Here is an 18,238-nt window from a genome sequence, read left to right as displayed (position 1 = left end):
ATTGGCAACTAATTTGTACAACCTGTATGTTAAAATGGAAATTTTATTGTATTAAAACTAATTTGATGTGTTATTTTCTGATGCACAGGTTGATTTTTTTTATAGTCTTTATTAAACAAGTATCTTGAACATTACAAAGTGCATCAACCAGCAAGGTCACAGTATTACACTGAAAGTAAAATGAAAGATCAGCCAAGCAGGGGTGTAAGTATAGAAGGTGCAGAGGTTGAAGTCATCTTAGGGTCCTGTAGCCTGTGGATGCTCAAAAGGTCCCTTTTTCACATATGAGAGCAATATAATGAGAGACATGGGATTGTTGGGAACGCTCTTACAGATGTTGAATTAGCGTCCTTTATGTTTCACCTCTATTCTCATGCACTATGAAAATAAATGGCTTTTGTGAAGCATTAACATTGTAAAAAAGGATTTATTGCTAACAAATGGAGTAGTCCACACAGCAGATTACATGCCATTATGCAAGATTTTTTCTTTAACAATTATTATGACATCATATTCTCAGCAAAGAAGAAATGAGAGATTTATCAGGTGAGAAAACAAATAACCAGCAATTAACACTATATCAAATATGTAAATGCACAGTAAAAAGAATGGCAAAGGATTAACCAAAGAGTCCCAGAAGTCTTTATATGTGATTAAAATATAATTTGACTTTCCAGCTGATTTTAATTGAGCACAGTCTGTGACAAGCTCTAAATAGGCTTCTATCACATAAAATAATAGCTATGGATTCCAATACCTGAGTACATTTGTGGGCTTAGTATAAAACTAGAGTTATGATAGTAACAGAAGAGTAAAGTTCAGATTACACAGATTTAGTTAAAAAATAGAGAATTAAACTATACATATAGTTAGGAAGTATAGCTCATAATATTAGTAGTATCTGATTTTTTAAACATTCTACATTGCAACATATTTATTTTGTGCAGAAATGATACATACTAATGGTCTAGTGGTCTATAATGTCTCATACTTACATAGTAACTGACATCTTGCACTAAGAAATTTTGGACCTTTTATATAATTCAAAACTAATGTAGACAATAGCTAAACATAGTATCAATAGTAACAGTAATAGCCAATCAGCTAACTTACAGTTTTAGCGTGTCTTTAACTGTAAGATGTTATCAGATTCATTGCCGTGGCCAAAAACTCCACGTCTTGTCTGCATTTGTTTTCATATGTCACACCAAATATGGCTTACATCCCATTTGTGTGCAATTATTTATACTTTATTATTACAATATTTTCAATAGTTTGTGTCTGTTCTTTTTTGTGCATCTGACACTGTGTTATTCTGAAGTTGTTCAGATGCTGTGTGCTGAGAATACTACTATTTTTTGCACCAAAAAATGGTTGGGGTTTCAAAGTAGATTACCATTAATATGCTATGTGTATTTACATATTAATATTCAACATTATCTCCCATCAAGGGTTATTTTTTTACTGTTTTAATATTTTTTTCCATATTTTGCTATTTTATAAAATATAGCTTGAGCTAAAATTATTGTTCTGCCTTATTTTCTAGATCTTTACACTTGAAACACATGCATTTAACCTCATATGATTTCTGAGGATTCATATCTCAGTATTTTATACATTTTATTAGATTTATTTAAGCCGAACACATTGTGAGAATGAGTCATCAGCTTTCAGACCACTTCTTTGACAAATTTTCCTTATTATAACTCAACATCTGAAGCCATACGAAGACAGTTGTGAAGCTCCTGAGGGAGGTCAGCTCGGGTGATATTGTTTCCATCTAAGCGCAGATGTTTAACTCGAGAATACTCCAATGGACCAACAACTTTACAAAAGCTGCTCAGATCAAATTCTGCAAAATAAGAAAATGCATAAGTGGTGCAAATAATCTTAACACTTTCTTATGTGCATCTTGTCATGGCAAATTATACATTTTTATGATTCTGCTGTTGTACAGTACCTACCCAAGCAGAATTTAAAAGTAAAAAACTGAAAATCACATAGGATGATTTTTAAATAATGAAATTGCATTTTATTGCATGAAATGAGTATTTGATCACCAACCAATCAGCAAGAATCCTGTCTCTCACAAACCTATTATTTTTTCATTAAGAAGTCCTCCTACTCTGCACTCATTATCTATATTGTTTGCACCTGTTTGAACTCGTTAACTGTATAAAAGACAACTTTCCACACGCTCAACCAACCACACTTCAACCTCTCCATGGCCAAGACCAAAGAGCTGTCTAAGGAAACCAGGGACTAAATTATAGACCTGCACAAGGCTGGGATGGGCTACAGGGCAGTAGGCAAGCAGCTTGGTGAGAAAGCAACAACTGTTGGCACAATTTTTAGAAGATGGAAGAAACACAAGATTACTGTCAATTCTTTTCGGTCCGGGGATCCGTGCAAGATCTCGTTTCGTGAGGTAAGGATGTTTCTAAGAAAGTTCAGGAATCAGTCCAGAACTACATGGGAGGACCTTGTCAATGACCTGAAGAGAGCTGGGATCATAGTCTCAAACATTACCATTAGTAACACACTACGCTGTCAGGAATTAGAATCCAGGGCACGCATGGACTCCTTGTCACTCTAGGACATGTCCAGACCTGTTTGAAGTTCGCCAATGATCATCTGGATGATCCAGAGGAGAAATGGGAGAAGGTCATGTGGTCAGAGGAGAGCAAAATAGAACATTTTGGTATCAGCTCCACTTGCCATGTTTGGAAGAAGAAGAAGGATGAGAACAACCCCAAGAACATCATCCCTACAGTGAAGCATGGTGGGGCAAACATTACACTTTGGGTGCGCTTTTCTGGGAAGGGGACAGGATGACTGAACTGTATTGAAGGGAGGTTGGATGGGTTCATGTATCGCAAGAATTTGGCAAACAAATTCCTTCCTTCATTAAGAGCATTAAAGGGCCACTGTCACCCCCCTGCAGCCGTTATAAACTAAAAGAGCCACCTTGTGCAGCAGTAATGCCGCATTCTAACAAGGTTGCTCTTTTAGTTTTGTGTTCAGGTATTACTAAAATAAAGCAGTTTGAAACTTTGCAAAAATACCTGTCTTTGTCCACGGAGGCGGGTCTGAAGCCTCCTCTGTGAAGCGCCCAACTGCCGTCACTCATCTCTTCTGTCCAGATCCAGAGATGTGTTATGCATTATGCACAGTGCGGGGCTGGGATTCCTGGGCATGCGCACTGCGTGTGTCAGCCACTCACCCAGGTCCCCCCTGTTGTGAATTCTGTGGTCAAGCTCCCTCCTGTGGTCATGAGTAGTACTGCAGCTGGTTCTGTCTATGAGCTTCCTCTGGTGGATGTGAGTGGGGCTGCGGCTTCTGAGTTTCCTTTCTCAGGTGACGAGGTTAAGTCGTTAGGTGCTGTTCTATTTAACTCCACCTAGTTCTTTGTTCCTGGCCTCCAGTCAATGTTCCAGTATTGGTCTTGCTCTCTCCTGGATCGTTCTTGTGGCCTGTCTTCACTGCATAAGCTAAGTTCTGCTTGTGTTACTTTTGTTTGCTATTTTTTCTGTCCAGCTTGCTATATTGGTTTTTCTTGCTTGCTGGAAGCTCTGGGACGCAGAGGAAGCACCTCCGTACCGTTAGTCGGTGCGGAGGGTCTTTTTGCGCCCTCTGCGTGGTTGTTTGTAGGTTTTTGTGCTGACCGCAAAGCTATCTTTCCTATCATCGGTCTATTCAGTAAGTTGGGCCTCACTTTGCTAAAACCTATTTCATCTCTGTGTTTGTATTTTCATCTTTACTCACAGTCATTATATGTGGGGGGCTGCCTTTTCCTTTTGGGAATTTCTCTGAGGCAAGGTAGGCTTATTTTTCTATCTTCAGGGCTAGCTAGTTTCTTAGGCTGTGCCCGAGGCGCCTAGGTCTGGTCAGGAGCGCTCCACGGCTACCTCTAGTGTGGTGTGATAGGATTAGGGATTGCGGTCAGCAGAGTTCCCACGTCCCAGAGCTCGTCCTATGTTATTATTAACTATCAGGTCACTTTGTGTGCTCTTAACCACCAGGTCTATTGTGTTTCTGAATCACCAGTTCACAACACCCCCCACTGACACACGCAGTGCGCATGCCCCATAATGCATAACACAGTGCGGGGCAGGGATTACCGAGATGGGTGGCCGCACTGCCCGCACAGGCGCAGTCTGCAAGCCTGGCTGGGACGTCAGACCGCCAGAGCTTACTGCACCTGCCCCACAAATATTTACACAGTGCCGGATTTGAAAAGAAAACAGCGCACAGGGGGGCGGTGACCATCGCCCCAGAAGAGATGAGTGACGGCAGTTCGGCGCTTCACAGAGGAGGCTTCAGACCCGCCTCCGTGGACAAAGACAGGTATTTTTGCAAGGTTTCAAACTGCTTTATTTTAGTAATACCTGAACACAAAACTAAAAGAGCCACCTTGTTAGAATTCGGCATTACTGCTGCACAAGGTGGCTCTTTTAGTTTATAACGGCTGCAGGGGGGTGACAGTGGCCCTTTAAAGATGGGTCATGGCTGGGTCTTCCAGAAAGACAATGACCTGAAACACACAGCCCTGGAAACTAAGGAGTGGCTCTGTAAGAAGCATGTCAAGGTCCTGAAGTGGCCTAGCCTGTCTCCGGACCGGAGCCAATTAGAAAATCTTTGGAGGGAGATGAAATTCAATGTTATACACCGACAGCCCAAATGTTTGAAAGATCTGGAGAAGGTTTGTATGGAAGAGTGGGCCAAAATCCCAGCTGCAATGCGTGAGATCTTGGTCATGAACTACAGGAAACACCTCACCTTTGTAATTGCACACAAAGATTTCTGTACCAAATATTAAGTTCTGTTTTTCTATTGCATCAAATACTTATTTCATGCAATAAAGTGGAAATGAATTATGTACAAATCATACAACATGATTTTGTGGATTTTTTTAAGATTCTGTCTCTCACAGTTGAAGTGTACCTACGATAAAAATTACAGACCTCTCACTTCTTTGTAGGTGGGAAAACTTGCAAAATGGGCAGTGTATTAAATACTTAATTTCCCCACAGTACATATCCCCGATCCACTCTGCAAGGCAAATAAGACCTTTTAGTACACTCACATACACTTCTGTCTTGTCCGATGGGCATTTCTGAACTTGATCTGGCACCTCCTCTCTTCTTAAAATCGCTGTCCTCCTTCCCACACAGTGCCCCATCATACACCTTCTCAGGCGTACTCCTATCTGCCTTGCTGAGGGCAGAGCAAAGTACTGTAGTGTGCATTGCTAGGGAAAGGACAAAGAGAGCCGAATATACCCATAGGCAGAACTGGCGCATGGGCATTACAGTACTTTGCTCTGCCCTCAGAGCAGAGAGAAGTGCGTCTGCACAGGAGTGATGGGGACACCACACAAAGCAGGGAAAGAGGACTGTGATCATAAGAAGGGAAGAGGTGCTGGTTCAAGACCAGATATGCCCATCTCACCAGACCGCAGTGTATGTGAGTACAAGATAAGCTCTTTTTTTTTTACTTGCAGAGTGGATTGAGGGCATTCACACAACAGTGACCTGCAAAGTTTGCCCATGGCCACAGGTCCCGATGTACAGTTAATATTGGGCCAGAGATTTGACAAACAGAGTCGTGGAGAACCTTTAATGGGGTTTCTGGAGAGGGACACGGAGAGGTATTTTTTTTATTATTTCATCTTTCATTTATTATGCTCCAAAGTCTCTAGCGACCCAAGAGAATAATAAGGAATATTCAATCCCCAGAAAATAACTTTACTGCAAATTGAATTTCACGGTAAAATCTCGTTTGGTGAGGTTGATTTTTGTCAGATCTAATAGTCAACAACACTGTTTTAAACAGAAGCAGCTAATATAAAACATATCTGATATAAACTTTGTTGCTCACTGTGTAAGAAAAGTTTAGATGTACAGAAACTTCTGACATTTATTTATTCAGAGTTCTTAGCACAGTATAGAATCAAGCAATGTAAATAGAAGCTACAGAATCTGTCTATTGGCTTAGGGACATACTGTAGAAAGTACCGTATTTAACAAACTTTTTTCCTCCCAAAATGTGGAGGAACATGAGGGGTGCGTCTTATAGTCCATATGTATGGGCTCTGCCTGTGGTGGGGAGGTGGAGGAGCGGTTTTGGTGGAGTTTCAGGTCACAGGGGGCTGGAGGCGGCGGCTCCAGCTAACTCCTGTGCTCGCTGCTAAAGAGAAATGAATATGCACTGCATTCCACACCCATGGGCGTGGAGGTCAATAACTATTCATTTCTTTCTGGCATCCTGGTATGATTGGCCCCATCCTGTTGCTGATATGATTGGTCCCATCAGAAAAGATTTAAAAAAGAAAGAACATTACACTTACCTTCCTCTACTCCCTTGCAGTGTCCTGCTCCGGTGCCAGCAGCTGCCGTAATACTCACCAGGATCGTTCATCACAGAGAACGGTGAGTATCCATTCCTTTTCAGTAGTGCGCAGTGTCAGCCAGAGCCTTCCTGTTGCTGTCGGCGGTCACGTGTGCTGATACTTAAGAGAAATGACTATTCTGAATATTCTTTTCTCTTAAGTTTCGGCACACGTGACCACCGCAGCAACAGTAAGCCGCTGACACTGCGCGCTACTGAAGAGGAATGGATACTCATCGCTTTCTGCAATGAACATCCCGGTGAGTATTCTGGCAGCTGTGCTCTGCTTGTGAGCAGCACATGATGTCCCTGCCATGCGCTGCTTACAAGCATTAAGCAGCTGCTAGCACCAGAGCAGGATGCTGCGACTGCGAGGGAGTGGAGGAAGTAAATGTAATGTTTTTTTTTTAATCTTTCCTGTTGGGGCCATGCATACCAGGAATGGGGCCAATTATAAAAGATAAAGGATGGGGCCATTTATACCAGAAAAAGGATGGGATCAATCATACCAGGACCTTGATGGGGTCACTCATACCAGAATAAGGATGGGACCAATCATACCAGGACCTTGATGGGGACAATCATTCCAGAATAAGGATGGGACCAATCATACCAGGAACGGGATAGGGCCAATTATACTAGAATAAGGATGGGACCAATCATACCAGGACTGTGATGGGGCCAATTATACCAGAATAAGGATGGGGCCAATCATACCAGGACTTGGATGGGGCCAATTATACTAGAATAAGGATGGGACCAATCATACCAGGACCGTGATGGGGCCAATTATACCAGGATAAGGATGGGGCCAATCATACCAGGACTGGGATGGGGCCGTGCATACCACTACAGGGATGGTGCCAATCATACCAGGATAAGGATGGGGCCATGCATACCAGGATAGAGATGAGCGGGTCATGCATACCAGCATAGGGCTGAGGGAGCCAAACATAAAGGATAGGGATGAGGGGCCATGTGTATCAGAATGAGGGGATGAGGGGACCATATACACAAGGATAGGTGATATTAAGTACAGATTTGACCTTTTTTTCACTTCAATTTTTTTTCCCAAATTTCCTTCCCTAAAACCTAGGTGCATCTTATGGTCCGGTGCATCTTATAGTCCGAAAAATACGGTAAATTGATTTAACTGTAAATAAGAAGACATTGCATATAACCATGTAATTTAACTTTATCTCCATATATTTTCCAAATGGATTTTAAAATGACATCTAGTTCTGGGAATAGAGGAAAAGCTTGATAATGGCACCTTTCTTCCTATAATCAATTGTATCCATATCTTTAGAATGCAGATATAGTTGAATAATCAACTGTCAACCATTAGATGTTTTCCTATTATGATATTGCCCAAGTCACTTCTCTAAAGCCATTCCTGTCCAGAAAAGGCTGACCTTACATGACTAGAGTGAGGACAGTGTGGGAACAGGGACAGAAGAGTATTCTTTACTCAGGCGGAAGGCACACTCATTACAGGTAGCACAGTATATAGACCCATTTTTGATGCACAGTGTATTGCACAATTTTTGAGGGACTTAATGTGTAGGGCTGATTTTATGAAGCATCATGTGATTCAGAGGACACACTTGTAGCCTTATTTTATTTAGTGGAAGCAGTTTTTTTTTTGGGGGGAACTGGATATGGTAGTATTAAAATATACTTGTCATTTCATTTAAGTTTACAGAATAAGCTGTCATATATGTGTACATGAGGAATAACAGCATTTCTGGCCATTATATGAGTTGCATCCTGCAATTATATGAGTTGCAGCTTGCAATGTTGATCACGTTTCCCCTTATAAGGCTTTATTTCTAATTTTCTGGTGTCTCAGTGTTACTAGGTGAAACAAGCTGGTATAATGTCTCCCATATAATGCACACACACACATAGAGAATGATTCCAGCTCTTCTCTATGTCTAGCACACAGAAGCAGTAGCAGCATAGAGAAAAATAAACAACAGCATAAAGGACATTACACAACAAAACTGAGTAATGTAGATGTGAATCAAGTGTTGACATGTGATATATTATATGCTAGAAGCTGGTACATGATCTGTGTGGCGGTGTCTGGGTCAATGCCTCTCCTGCTTCTTCCACTCTCCAACCCATAGACTTTAATAGAACCTGTAACCTGACATATCAGTGAGCATGCAGTCTCTTGTTTTAATCTAAATGGATTTTAGCAGGTAGTTCAGGAGGATAAGAAGTAGCTTGTAACTAAAGAGAACATATTTTTCCTTTAAAATATATTACATGGTTTTTATGTGTTCACTTGTGCTGTTTGTTCTAATAACAGTGACAAATATTGTCAAAAGTAAACTGTAAATGACATTGTGAAAATGTATATGAAAAATGATTTCCAAATCATAGAAATGTGTTTTTTTTCTCAGTTAAACCTTTGTCTACATTTCTCTTTATGTGAACTAGAAATATTGAACTCACTTTGAATCTTGTTGACCTGCAGGTAGAAGTTTTCCAGACCTTCATTCACAGCTGGAATTTTTCCCAGGGAATTAAAAGAAAGGTCCAGCTCCACAAGGGTTGAGATGTTGAAGGCATTGCCAGGTACCCCTGAATCTTTCAGAGCATTATGGGACAGACGAAGATACTGAAGAGCTTTGAAACCTTGAAAGTATTCATCTGGGATATTGCCAATCTTATTGTTGTCAAAGTACAGGAAGCCTACACTTGGTGGAAGTCCAGTAGGTAACTTTGAAAGCTCATTGTAGCTTAGGTCAAGGTACAAGAGTGATTTTAGGCCTTTGAATGCACCTGAAATGGATTCCCCTTTAAGAGCATTGTGCTGCAATTGTACAACAGTGAGGTTCTCCAAACCTTCCAAAATGTTGGGAGTAATCTTGGAGATTTTATTGTTGGTTGCATACAATTCAACCATTGTCTTTGGTAGTGGTCCCACAAGCTCAGTAAGGTTGTTAAAACTTACGTACAATTTCTGTAGCTCTTTCAGCTTGGAAAATGCCTTCTTAATTTTAGCATTGCTTAAGTGATTATGGTCTAAAATGAGCCATTTTAAATCAGTCACATTTTTAAATGCGTCATCATCTATGCTCTCAATCATGTTGTTCTGCAGGTACAGGTACTGAATTCCAGAAGGAACCATTGGTATTTTTGTTAATTTCAGGTTATCGCAATACATTGCTGAAGGATAATTATATGGACAGTTGCATTCTGGTGCACAATTAGCAGAAGAGGGTCCAAATGCTAAATTTGAGTGGTAATCATCTGGTACACCATAGTCATAATCATACTGCGGATATACGCTGCCAATTATTAGTAGTACAAAAAGGGGAATTATTTGGAGGTGCATTGCTCCAATTTGTACTGTACCTAAGTGAAGAAAACAAAACAAGTAAAGATTAGCTGAATTGCTATATTACACTTTCACGCGGGTGAAGAAAGCTGCAAGTTAAAATGGTCTGCCTCCTTGACAGTTTTTTTTTTATCTACAGTGTCTTGAAAAAATATTCATACCCCATGAACTTTTACACATTTTCTCACAATACACAATGTAGAAAGTCTCTGTGAATTGTAAAGGAAATGATACATGAATTTCTACTTATTTTTAAAAAAATCTGAAAACATTATTTGAATCTAAATTCAGCCCTGCTGAGTCAATATTTTGAAGGAACACATTTCACTACATTTACTTCTGCAACTCTTTTGGGGTATATCTCTACCAGGTTTGCACATGTAATGTCTGAAGTTTTTGCTCATTCTTCTTTGCAAACTTGCTCTAGCTCAGTGACTTTGGATGGAGACATCCACGAACAGCACTTTTTACATCTTGCCACACATTCTCAATGGGAAATATGTCTGGACTTTGACTGGTTCATTCAAACACATGAATATGCTTTGATCTAAACCATTGCATTATAGCTCTTGCAGTAGGTTTAAGGTCATTGTCCTGCTGGAAACTTAACCTACTCCAGAGTCTTAAGTTTTTTTTATAGCCCTAACAGGTTTTCCTCTAGGATTGTCCTGTATTTAGATTCATTCATCTTCACATCAACTCTGACCAGCTTCTCTTTCTCTGCTGCAGAAAAGGATCACTACAGCATGATACGGCCTCCCCCAGTTTTGGCAATGGAGATGGTGTTTCATAGTCAAGTGCAGTGTTAGTTTTCTGCCACACAGTGTTTTGCATTTAGCCCAAAAAGTTCTATTTTGGTCTCGTTGAACCAGAGCACCTTCTTCTACATGCTAGTTATGTCCCCTACATGGCTTTTTACAAACTGCAAATGGGACTTCTAATAGCTTGCTTTAACCCCTTCCCGGCCTTTGACGCCACGTAGGCATCATGAAAGTCGGTGCCAATCCGACCTGTGATGCCTATGTGGCGTCATGGAGGGATTGCATCCCTGCAGATCAGTTGAAAGGGTTAACTCCAATTTCACCCGATCTGCAGGGACAGGGGGAGTGGTACTTCAGCCCAGGGGGGTGGCTTCACCCCCCCACCCCCCCGTGGCTACGATCGCTCTGATTGGCTGTTGAAAGTGAAACAGCCAATCAGAGCGATTTGTAATATTTCATATATGAAAAGTGGTGAAATATTACAATCCAGCCATGGCCAATGCTGCAATATCATCGACCATGGCTGGAAACCCTGATCTGCCCCCCCACCGATCTCCTCCCCAGTCCTCCGTCCTGTGCTCTGCTCCCCATCCATCGTCCTGTCCGCTCCCCCCATGCTCCGACCCCCCCGTGCTCCGATCTCCCCCTTCATACTTACCGAGCCTCCCGGTGACCGTCCGTCTTCTCCATGGGCGCCGCCATCTTCCAAAATGGCAGGCGCATGCGCAGTGCGCCCGCCGAATCTGCCGGCCGGCAGATTCATTACAGGTACATTTTGATCACTGTGATGAAACCTATCACAGTGATCAAAATAAAAAAAATAGTAAATGAACCCCCCCTTTATCACCCCCATAGGTAGGGACAATAATAAAATAAAGAAAATATTTTTTTTCCACTAGGGTTAGGGTTAGAACTAGGGTTAAGGTAAGGGTTAGGGCTAGGGCTAGGGTAAGGGTTAGGGCTAGGGTTAGGGTTAAGGCTAGGGTTAGAACTAGGGTCAGGGTTAGAATTAGGCTATGTGCACACGGTGCGGATTTAGCTGCGGATCCGCTGCGGATTGTCCGCGGCGGATTAGTAGCATTTTTCCATCAGGTTTACAGTACCATGTAAACCTATGGAAAACAAAATCTGCTGTGCCCATGGTGCAGAAAATTCCGCGCGGAAACACTGCATTGTATTTTCCACAGCATGTCAATTCTTTGTGCGGATTCTGCAGCGTTTTATACCTGTTCCTCAATTGGAATCCGCAGGTAAAATACGGACAAAAAACACTGGAAATCCGCAGTAAATCCGCAGGTAAAACGCAGTGCCTTTTATCTGTGGATTTTTCAAAAATGGTGCGGAAAAATCTCACACGAATCCGCAACGTGGGCACATAGCCTTAGGGTTAGGGTTGGAATTAGAGTTAGGGTTGGAATTAGGGCTAGGGTTGGAAATAGGGTTAAGATTAGGCTTGTGGTTAGGGTTATGGTTAGGGTTAGGTGTGTGTTGGGGTTAAAGTTGTGGTTAGGGTTGGGATTAGGGTTAGGATTAGGGTTAGGGTTGGGATTAGGGTTACGGGTGTGTTGGGGTTAGGGTTGTGTTAAGGGGTGTGTTGGGGTTAGTGTTGCGATTAGGGTTATGGCTACAGTTGGGATTAGGGTTGGGGGTGTGTTGGGGTTAGTGTTGGAGGTAGAATTGAGGGTCCACTGTTTAGGCACATCAGGGGTCTCCAAAAGCAACATGGTGCCACAATTGATTCCAGCCAATCTTGCGCTCAAAAAGTCAAATGGTGCTCCCTTTCTTCCGAGCCCCGACGTGTGCCCACTCAGTGGTTTACCCCCACATATGGGGTATCAGCATACTCAGGACAAACTGGGCAACAAATATTGGGGTCCAATTTCTCCTGTTACCCTTGCAAAAATAAAAAATTGCTTGCTAAAACATAATTTTTGAGGAAAGAAAAATGATTTTTTATTTTCACGGCTCTGCTTTGTAAACTTCTGTGAAGCACTCGGGGGTTCAAAGTGCTCACCACATATCTAGATAAGTTACTTGGGGGGTCTAGTTTGAAAAATTGGGTCACTTGTGGGGGGTTTCTACTGTCTAGTCACAACAGGGGCTCTGCAAACGCAACGTGATGCCCGCAGACCATTCCATCAAAGTCTGCATTTCAAAGCGTCACTACTTCCCTTCCGAGCCCCGATGTGTGCCCAAACAGTGGTTTACCCCCACATATGGGGTACCACCATACTCAGTGCAAACTGGGCAACAACTATTGGGGTCCAATTTCTCCCGTTAGCCTTGTGAAAATAAAAAATTGCTTGCTAAAACATCATTTTGAGGAAAGAAAAATTATTTTTTTATTTTCACGGCTCTGCGGTGTAAATTTCTGTGAAGCACTTGGGGGTTCAAAGTGCTCACCACATATCTAGATAAGTTACTTGGGGGGTCTAGTTTGAAAAATTGGGTCACTTGTGGGGGGTTTCTACTGTCTAGTCACAACAGGGGCTCTGCAAACGCAACGTGATGCCCGCAGACCATTAAATCAAAGTCTGCATTTCAAAACGTCACTACTTCCCTTCTCAGCCCCGACGTGTGCCCAAACAGTGGTTTACCCCCACATATGGGGTATCAGCCTACTCGAGACAATCTGGGCAGAAACTATTGGGGTCCAATTTCTCCTGTTACCCTTGCGAAAATAAAAATTGCTTGCTAAAACATATTTTTTGAGGAAAGAAAAATGATTTTTTATTTTCACGGCTCTGCGTTATAAACTTCTGTGAAGCACTTGGGGGTTTAAAGTGGTCACCGCACATCTAGATTAGTTCCATGGGAGGTCTAGTTTCCAAAATGGGGTCACATGTGGGGGAGCTCCAATGTTTAGGCACACAGGGGCTCTCCAAACGCGACATGGTGTACGCTAACGATTGGAGCAAATTTTTCATTCAAAAAGTCAAATGGCGCTCCTTACCTTCCGAGCCCTGCCGTGTGCCCAAACAGTGGTTTACCCCCACATATGAGGTATCAGCGTACTCAGGAGAAATTGCCTAATAAATTTTAGGATCCATTTTATCCTACTGCCCATGTAGAAATGAACAAATTGTGGCTAAAATAAATTTTTTGTGTAAAAAAGTACTTTTTCATTTTTACGGATCAATTTGTGAAGCACCTGGGGGTTCAAAGTGCTCACAATGCATCTCAATAAGTTCCTTGGGGGGTCTAGTTTCTAAAATGGGGTCACTTTTGGGGGAGCTTCAATCTTTAGGTACACATGGGCTCTCCAAACACGACATGGTGTTCGCTAACGATTGGAGCTAATTTTTCATTCAAAAGTCAAATGGCGCTCCTTCCCTTCCAAGCCTTGCCGTGTGCACAAACAGTGGTTTGTGACCACATATGAGGTATTGGTGTACTCAGGAGGAATTTCACAACACATTTTAGGATCCATTTTATTCTGTTGCCCATGTGAAAATGAAAAAAATTGGGGCTAAAAGAAATTTTTTGTGAAAAAAAAAGTACTTTTTCATTTTTACGGATCAATTTTTAAGCATCTGGGGGTTTAAAGTGCTCACTATTCATCTAGATAAGCTCCTTGGGGGGTCTAGTTTCCAAAATGGGGTCACTTGTGGGGGAGCTTCAATGTTTAGGCACACAGGGGCTCTCAAAACGTGACATGGTGCTTGCTAAAGATTGGAGCCAATTTTTCATTGAAAAAGTCAAATGGCGCTCCTTCCCTTCAGAGCCCTGTCGTGCACCCAAACAGTGGTTCCCCCCACATATGGGATATCAGCATACTCAGGACAAATTGTACAATAACTTCTGGGGTCCAGTTTCTGTTTTTACCCTTGGGAAAATAAAAAATTGTTGCTAAAAGATCATTTTTGTGACTAAAATGTTAAATGTTCATTTTTTCCTACCATGTTGCTTCTGCTGCTGTGAAGCACCTGAAGGGTTAATAAACTTTTTGAATGTGGTTTTGAGCAACTTTAGGGGTGCAGTTTTTAGAATGGTGTCACTTTTGGGTATTTTCAGCCATTTAGACCCCTCAAACTAACTTCAAATGTGAGGTGTTGCCAAAAAAATGGTTTTGTAAATTGTGTTGTAAAAATGAGAAATCGCTGGTCAAATTTTAACCCTTATAACTTCCTAGCAAAACAAAATTTTGTTTCCAAAATTGTGACATGTGGGTAATGTTATTTATTAACTACTTTGTGTCACATAACTCTCTCGTTTAACAGAATAAAAATTCAAAATTTTAAAATTGCTAAATTTCAAAATTTTCGCCAAATTTCCATTTTTTTCACAAATAAACGCAAAAATTATCAACCTAAATTTACCACTAACATGAAACCCAATATGTCATGAAAAAACAGTCTCAGAACCACGAGGATCCGTTGAAGCGTTCCCGAGTTATTACCTCATAAAGGGATACTGGTCAGAATTGCAAAAAAACGGCCAGGTCATTAAGGTCAAAATAGGCTGGGTCATGAAGGGGGTAAAAATGCCACTCTTCCATATTTTGTAGTATACGAATAGTTGTGTGTGGAAAGATTCTTCCACCTGAGCTGTGGATCTCTTCACCTTCTCCAGAGTGACCATGGGCCTCTTGGCCATGAATGGCCATGTTTTGGTAGATTTACATTTGTGCCATAGACCTTCCATTTTTAGATAACTAATACAGCATTGCTCAGTGAGATGTTCAGAGCTTGAGCTATTTTTTTATAACCTAACCCTGCTTTACTCTTTTTTTAAAACTTTATTCCTGACCTGTCTGGTGTGTTCCTTAATTTGAAAGATGTTGATTGATCCGAAAAGTTCTCAAACAAACCTCTGAGTCCTTCACAGAACAGCTGCAGATATACTGAGAATAGATCACACACATGAACTCAGTTTACTAAATATGGTACTCCTAGAGGCAATTGGTCACTCAGGATTATATTTAGGGAATATCAGAATACAGGGGGCTGAATACAAATGCACTTCACAACTGTTTGATTTATATTTTAAAAATATTTAGAGAATAATGTATCATTTCCTTTATACTTCACAAGAGCTTGCTATTTTTGTTTTGCTACTTAAAATCCCAATAAAATACATTTAAGTTTGTGAGTGTAACATGAAAATATGTTGAAAAGTTCAAGGGGTATGAATAATTTTTCAAGGCACTGTAAACCATGATTTATAATAAACATTTTAAATAATAATTACTGGTCTTTCATGAAATAATGTTTTAAGTAATACTCATGCATTGACTTGTTTTCATTCAAATGAGATATCAGAAAACAAATATAGATTGTTAAGAACTGAAAGAATTCAAGAGCTTTTTATATATTTGTTCCCAGAGGTGAATAAAAATTCATCCATGTGTCTTAATGGGCAGTGATTAAATGTGTGTTGGTAAAATAGTGACAATCTTCAGGTGTAATACCTTAGCAAAGCAGCAGGAAGCTAAGACTTCCCACCTCGTAGGCGGGGTTTAAAAATATTAATTTACAGATGTTGGAGCCTTAGTAGTTAGGCGAGAAGACAAGTAGATGTATGTCCACAGTTTGCTTATTCCCCCCCCAAAAAAATCAACTTTTTCAGGATATATTTGATTTTCAATTATAGTTTTTGATAGATAGAAGAAATACATTTCAAGCTCGAATTCTCAAATCTAATGTTACTGTAATTGATCATTTTTATACCATCACTTAATATTTCCTAAATCATATATAATCATTAATAGTCATATATCTCCACCAAGTGTCAGATATAAGTTATCATCTAATATGACAGTTAAGAATTGTTTGAATGATCAGGCAAAGCAATGATCCTGGAAGCTAATATATTTAAATCCTGCATACTCATATAGCTGTATATAGCATGCATGTTCAAGGAGCATTTGAGTGTGTTGACACAATGCACTTCTTAAACATTCTTTGAAAAAAATAACGACTAGATGCATAAAAGTTTTATTTCTTCCACGTTATTTCTGATTTGGGTGGAAGAAAATGTACCCCAAATCAGCACTGTTAACTAAGCTTTAATTATAGAATATTTAAAATGTCAAATATTTTAAAATATACAATATTTAAACATATAGCGATAATCTATATGTGTATCAAAATGATCATGCATATTATGCTAGTTCTCTATAAAGTCACTTATTCAATTCCTTTGTACTGCGCAAAAAATATTTTGGAAAATAAAATCGAGTGAATGTTATTCAGAAATGTAGTGCTACTTTCCTACTTTGCATATCATGCTGATTGTATATTAGAATGTAATGTATTTAATGCTTTTATATTGCTTTCAATACCCATTTACTTTACTATTCTCATTCAAAACTTCAGTAACTCAAATAAAAGTTCCAACAACAGACCACAGTAAAACCATCCCAGAAAAGCAAATTCCAATAACTTATTCAGCATGAAATAATTCAGGATAGTTGCTCATTTCATACAACATAAATTCATTCCAGATGATTCTGCATTTTTGTAGAAAATAAAGGAAGCAAAAAAGTTACCAAATTGTGTTTGCTGTCCTTTTGTGTTCAGAGTATTTGACATTAAATGGAAAAAGACATTGCAAAGAAACATGAAAGAAATCTATGACTTATATATGAAACTAATACAAATGCAAAAATGATCTCTTAGATTTTCATAGATGTTAGATAAGGGAATTGCATAAAAATGGGAATAAGAATGTATTTGCATTAAATATATAAGACTGTGTAATATACTGTAAAATATTATAAAAGTGGATGTTAAAGGTAAAAGAAAATTGAATTAAGTTTTGTCCATATCAGTTTTGGCAGTGGCCATCTAAGCATAATAATGTTATCATAACAATGCACTTAGCTGTGAACATCACCTACCTCCTTCTTTGATGCTGCTCTCTTTAATTCCCCACGCAGATTAAAAAAGAGACTGAATCAAGTATCATGTGCTGTAAACAGTGTCAGGAGAGAACTGCCTGCCAGAATCACTATATACAGAACTGCAAAAAGAAAAGAGGGAAGAAAAAAAAAAAGTAGTCACACTGCTCTTATGTCATCATGGTGTGCTGGTGGTGTGGCGTGTAGAATTATTACTTTCTGAGTAAGTACAGGTGGAAGGCTCACAAAGCACAGCCCATGAGCAGAGAAAAACTCAGCACAGAAAACTTTTTCAATCTTTTGTAATTTATATTTTCTGTTTAGAATCAGATTAAGCTACAGCAGAGAAAGTCTACAGAACATTACCACAATTTCCAGCGCCAGAACACAAAGCTAAATTCAGTTTTGTAAAACATTTGTATTTGATTTTACAGTCTTATTTCAGATTTCTGAACCACAAGAAATGTCACAATGTGTCCAACATCTGTGTCTGATTTTACTGTTTTATTTCAGATTATTGACCAAAAGGAAATATCAAGCTGTGTTCTATTAATTTAAAAAAATATAATCAGCCCGATCCATGTGGTGTTTGTATAATTATTGAAGGATGTACTTAAAATTGAGTTATCTCTTCAAATTTATGAAATTGAAGAATAATATGTTGGTTTAAATATTACTGTGTTTACAATAAGATCCTTTTCTAGAGGAAAAGTCTTAGAGTCCTTTCATCTGAAAGAATCTTAAAAACATATCTGTATATTGTAAATTGATCACATGCCATTTCTGAAAATAGAGTATGAAAATTGTTTATTTTTTATAAAAAAAAACTAAGCCATTACGTGCTCTAGTGATTAAATAATCTGATAATAAGTGTAAAATCAAAGTAGTAATCTC

General features: G+C 39.7%; 1 protein-coding gene across 1 annotated transcript; it reads right to left on the bottom strand.

Moving 5' to 3' along the window:
• Positions 1 to 407: 407 nt before the first annotated feature.
• LUM (lumican) lies at positions 408 to 17,620 on the bottom strand. The gene is made up of 3 exons (XM_069764369.1): positions 17,345 to 17,620; positions 8,854 to 9,759; positions 408 to 1,852 (listed from the first exon to the last, which is right to left on the bottom strand). The coding sequence occupies exons 2-3, from the start codon at positions 9,737 to 9,739 to the stop codon at positions 1,701 to 1,703; spliced, it is 1,038 nt and encodes a 345-aa protein (XP_069620470.1). The 5' UTR covers positions 9,740 to 9,759; positions 17,345 to 17,620; the 3' UTR covers positions 408 to 1,700.
• Positions 17,621 to 18,238: the final 618 nt, after the last annotated feature.

This window comes from Ranitomeya imitator, chromosome 4 (assembly GCF_032444005.1).
Source record: "Ranitomeya imitator isolate aRanImi1 chromosome 4, aRanImi1.pri, whole genome shotgun sequence".
Classification (NCBI taxonomy): domain Eukaryota; kingdom Metazoa; phylum Chordata; class Amphibia; order Anura; family Dendrobatidae; genus Ranitomeya; species Ranitomeya imitator.
This window is presented reverse-complemented; position numbering and strand designations above follow the sequence as displayed.

Excerpts from the sequence above, each read along its gene's own strand:
- LUM (XM_069764369.1), bottom strand. The coding sequence starts at position 9,739 with ATGCACCTCCAAATAATTCCCCTTTTTGTACTACTAATAATTGGCAGC. Across the intron at positions 1,853-8,853 it reads GCAGGTCAACAAGATTCAAA|AATTTGATCTGAGCAGCTTT; the intron begins GTGAGTTCAATA and ends CTTATTTTGCAG.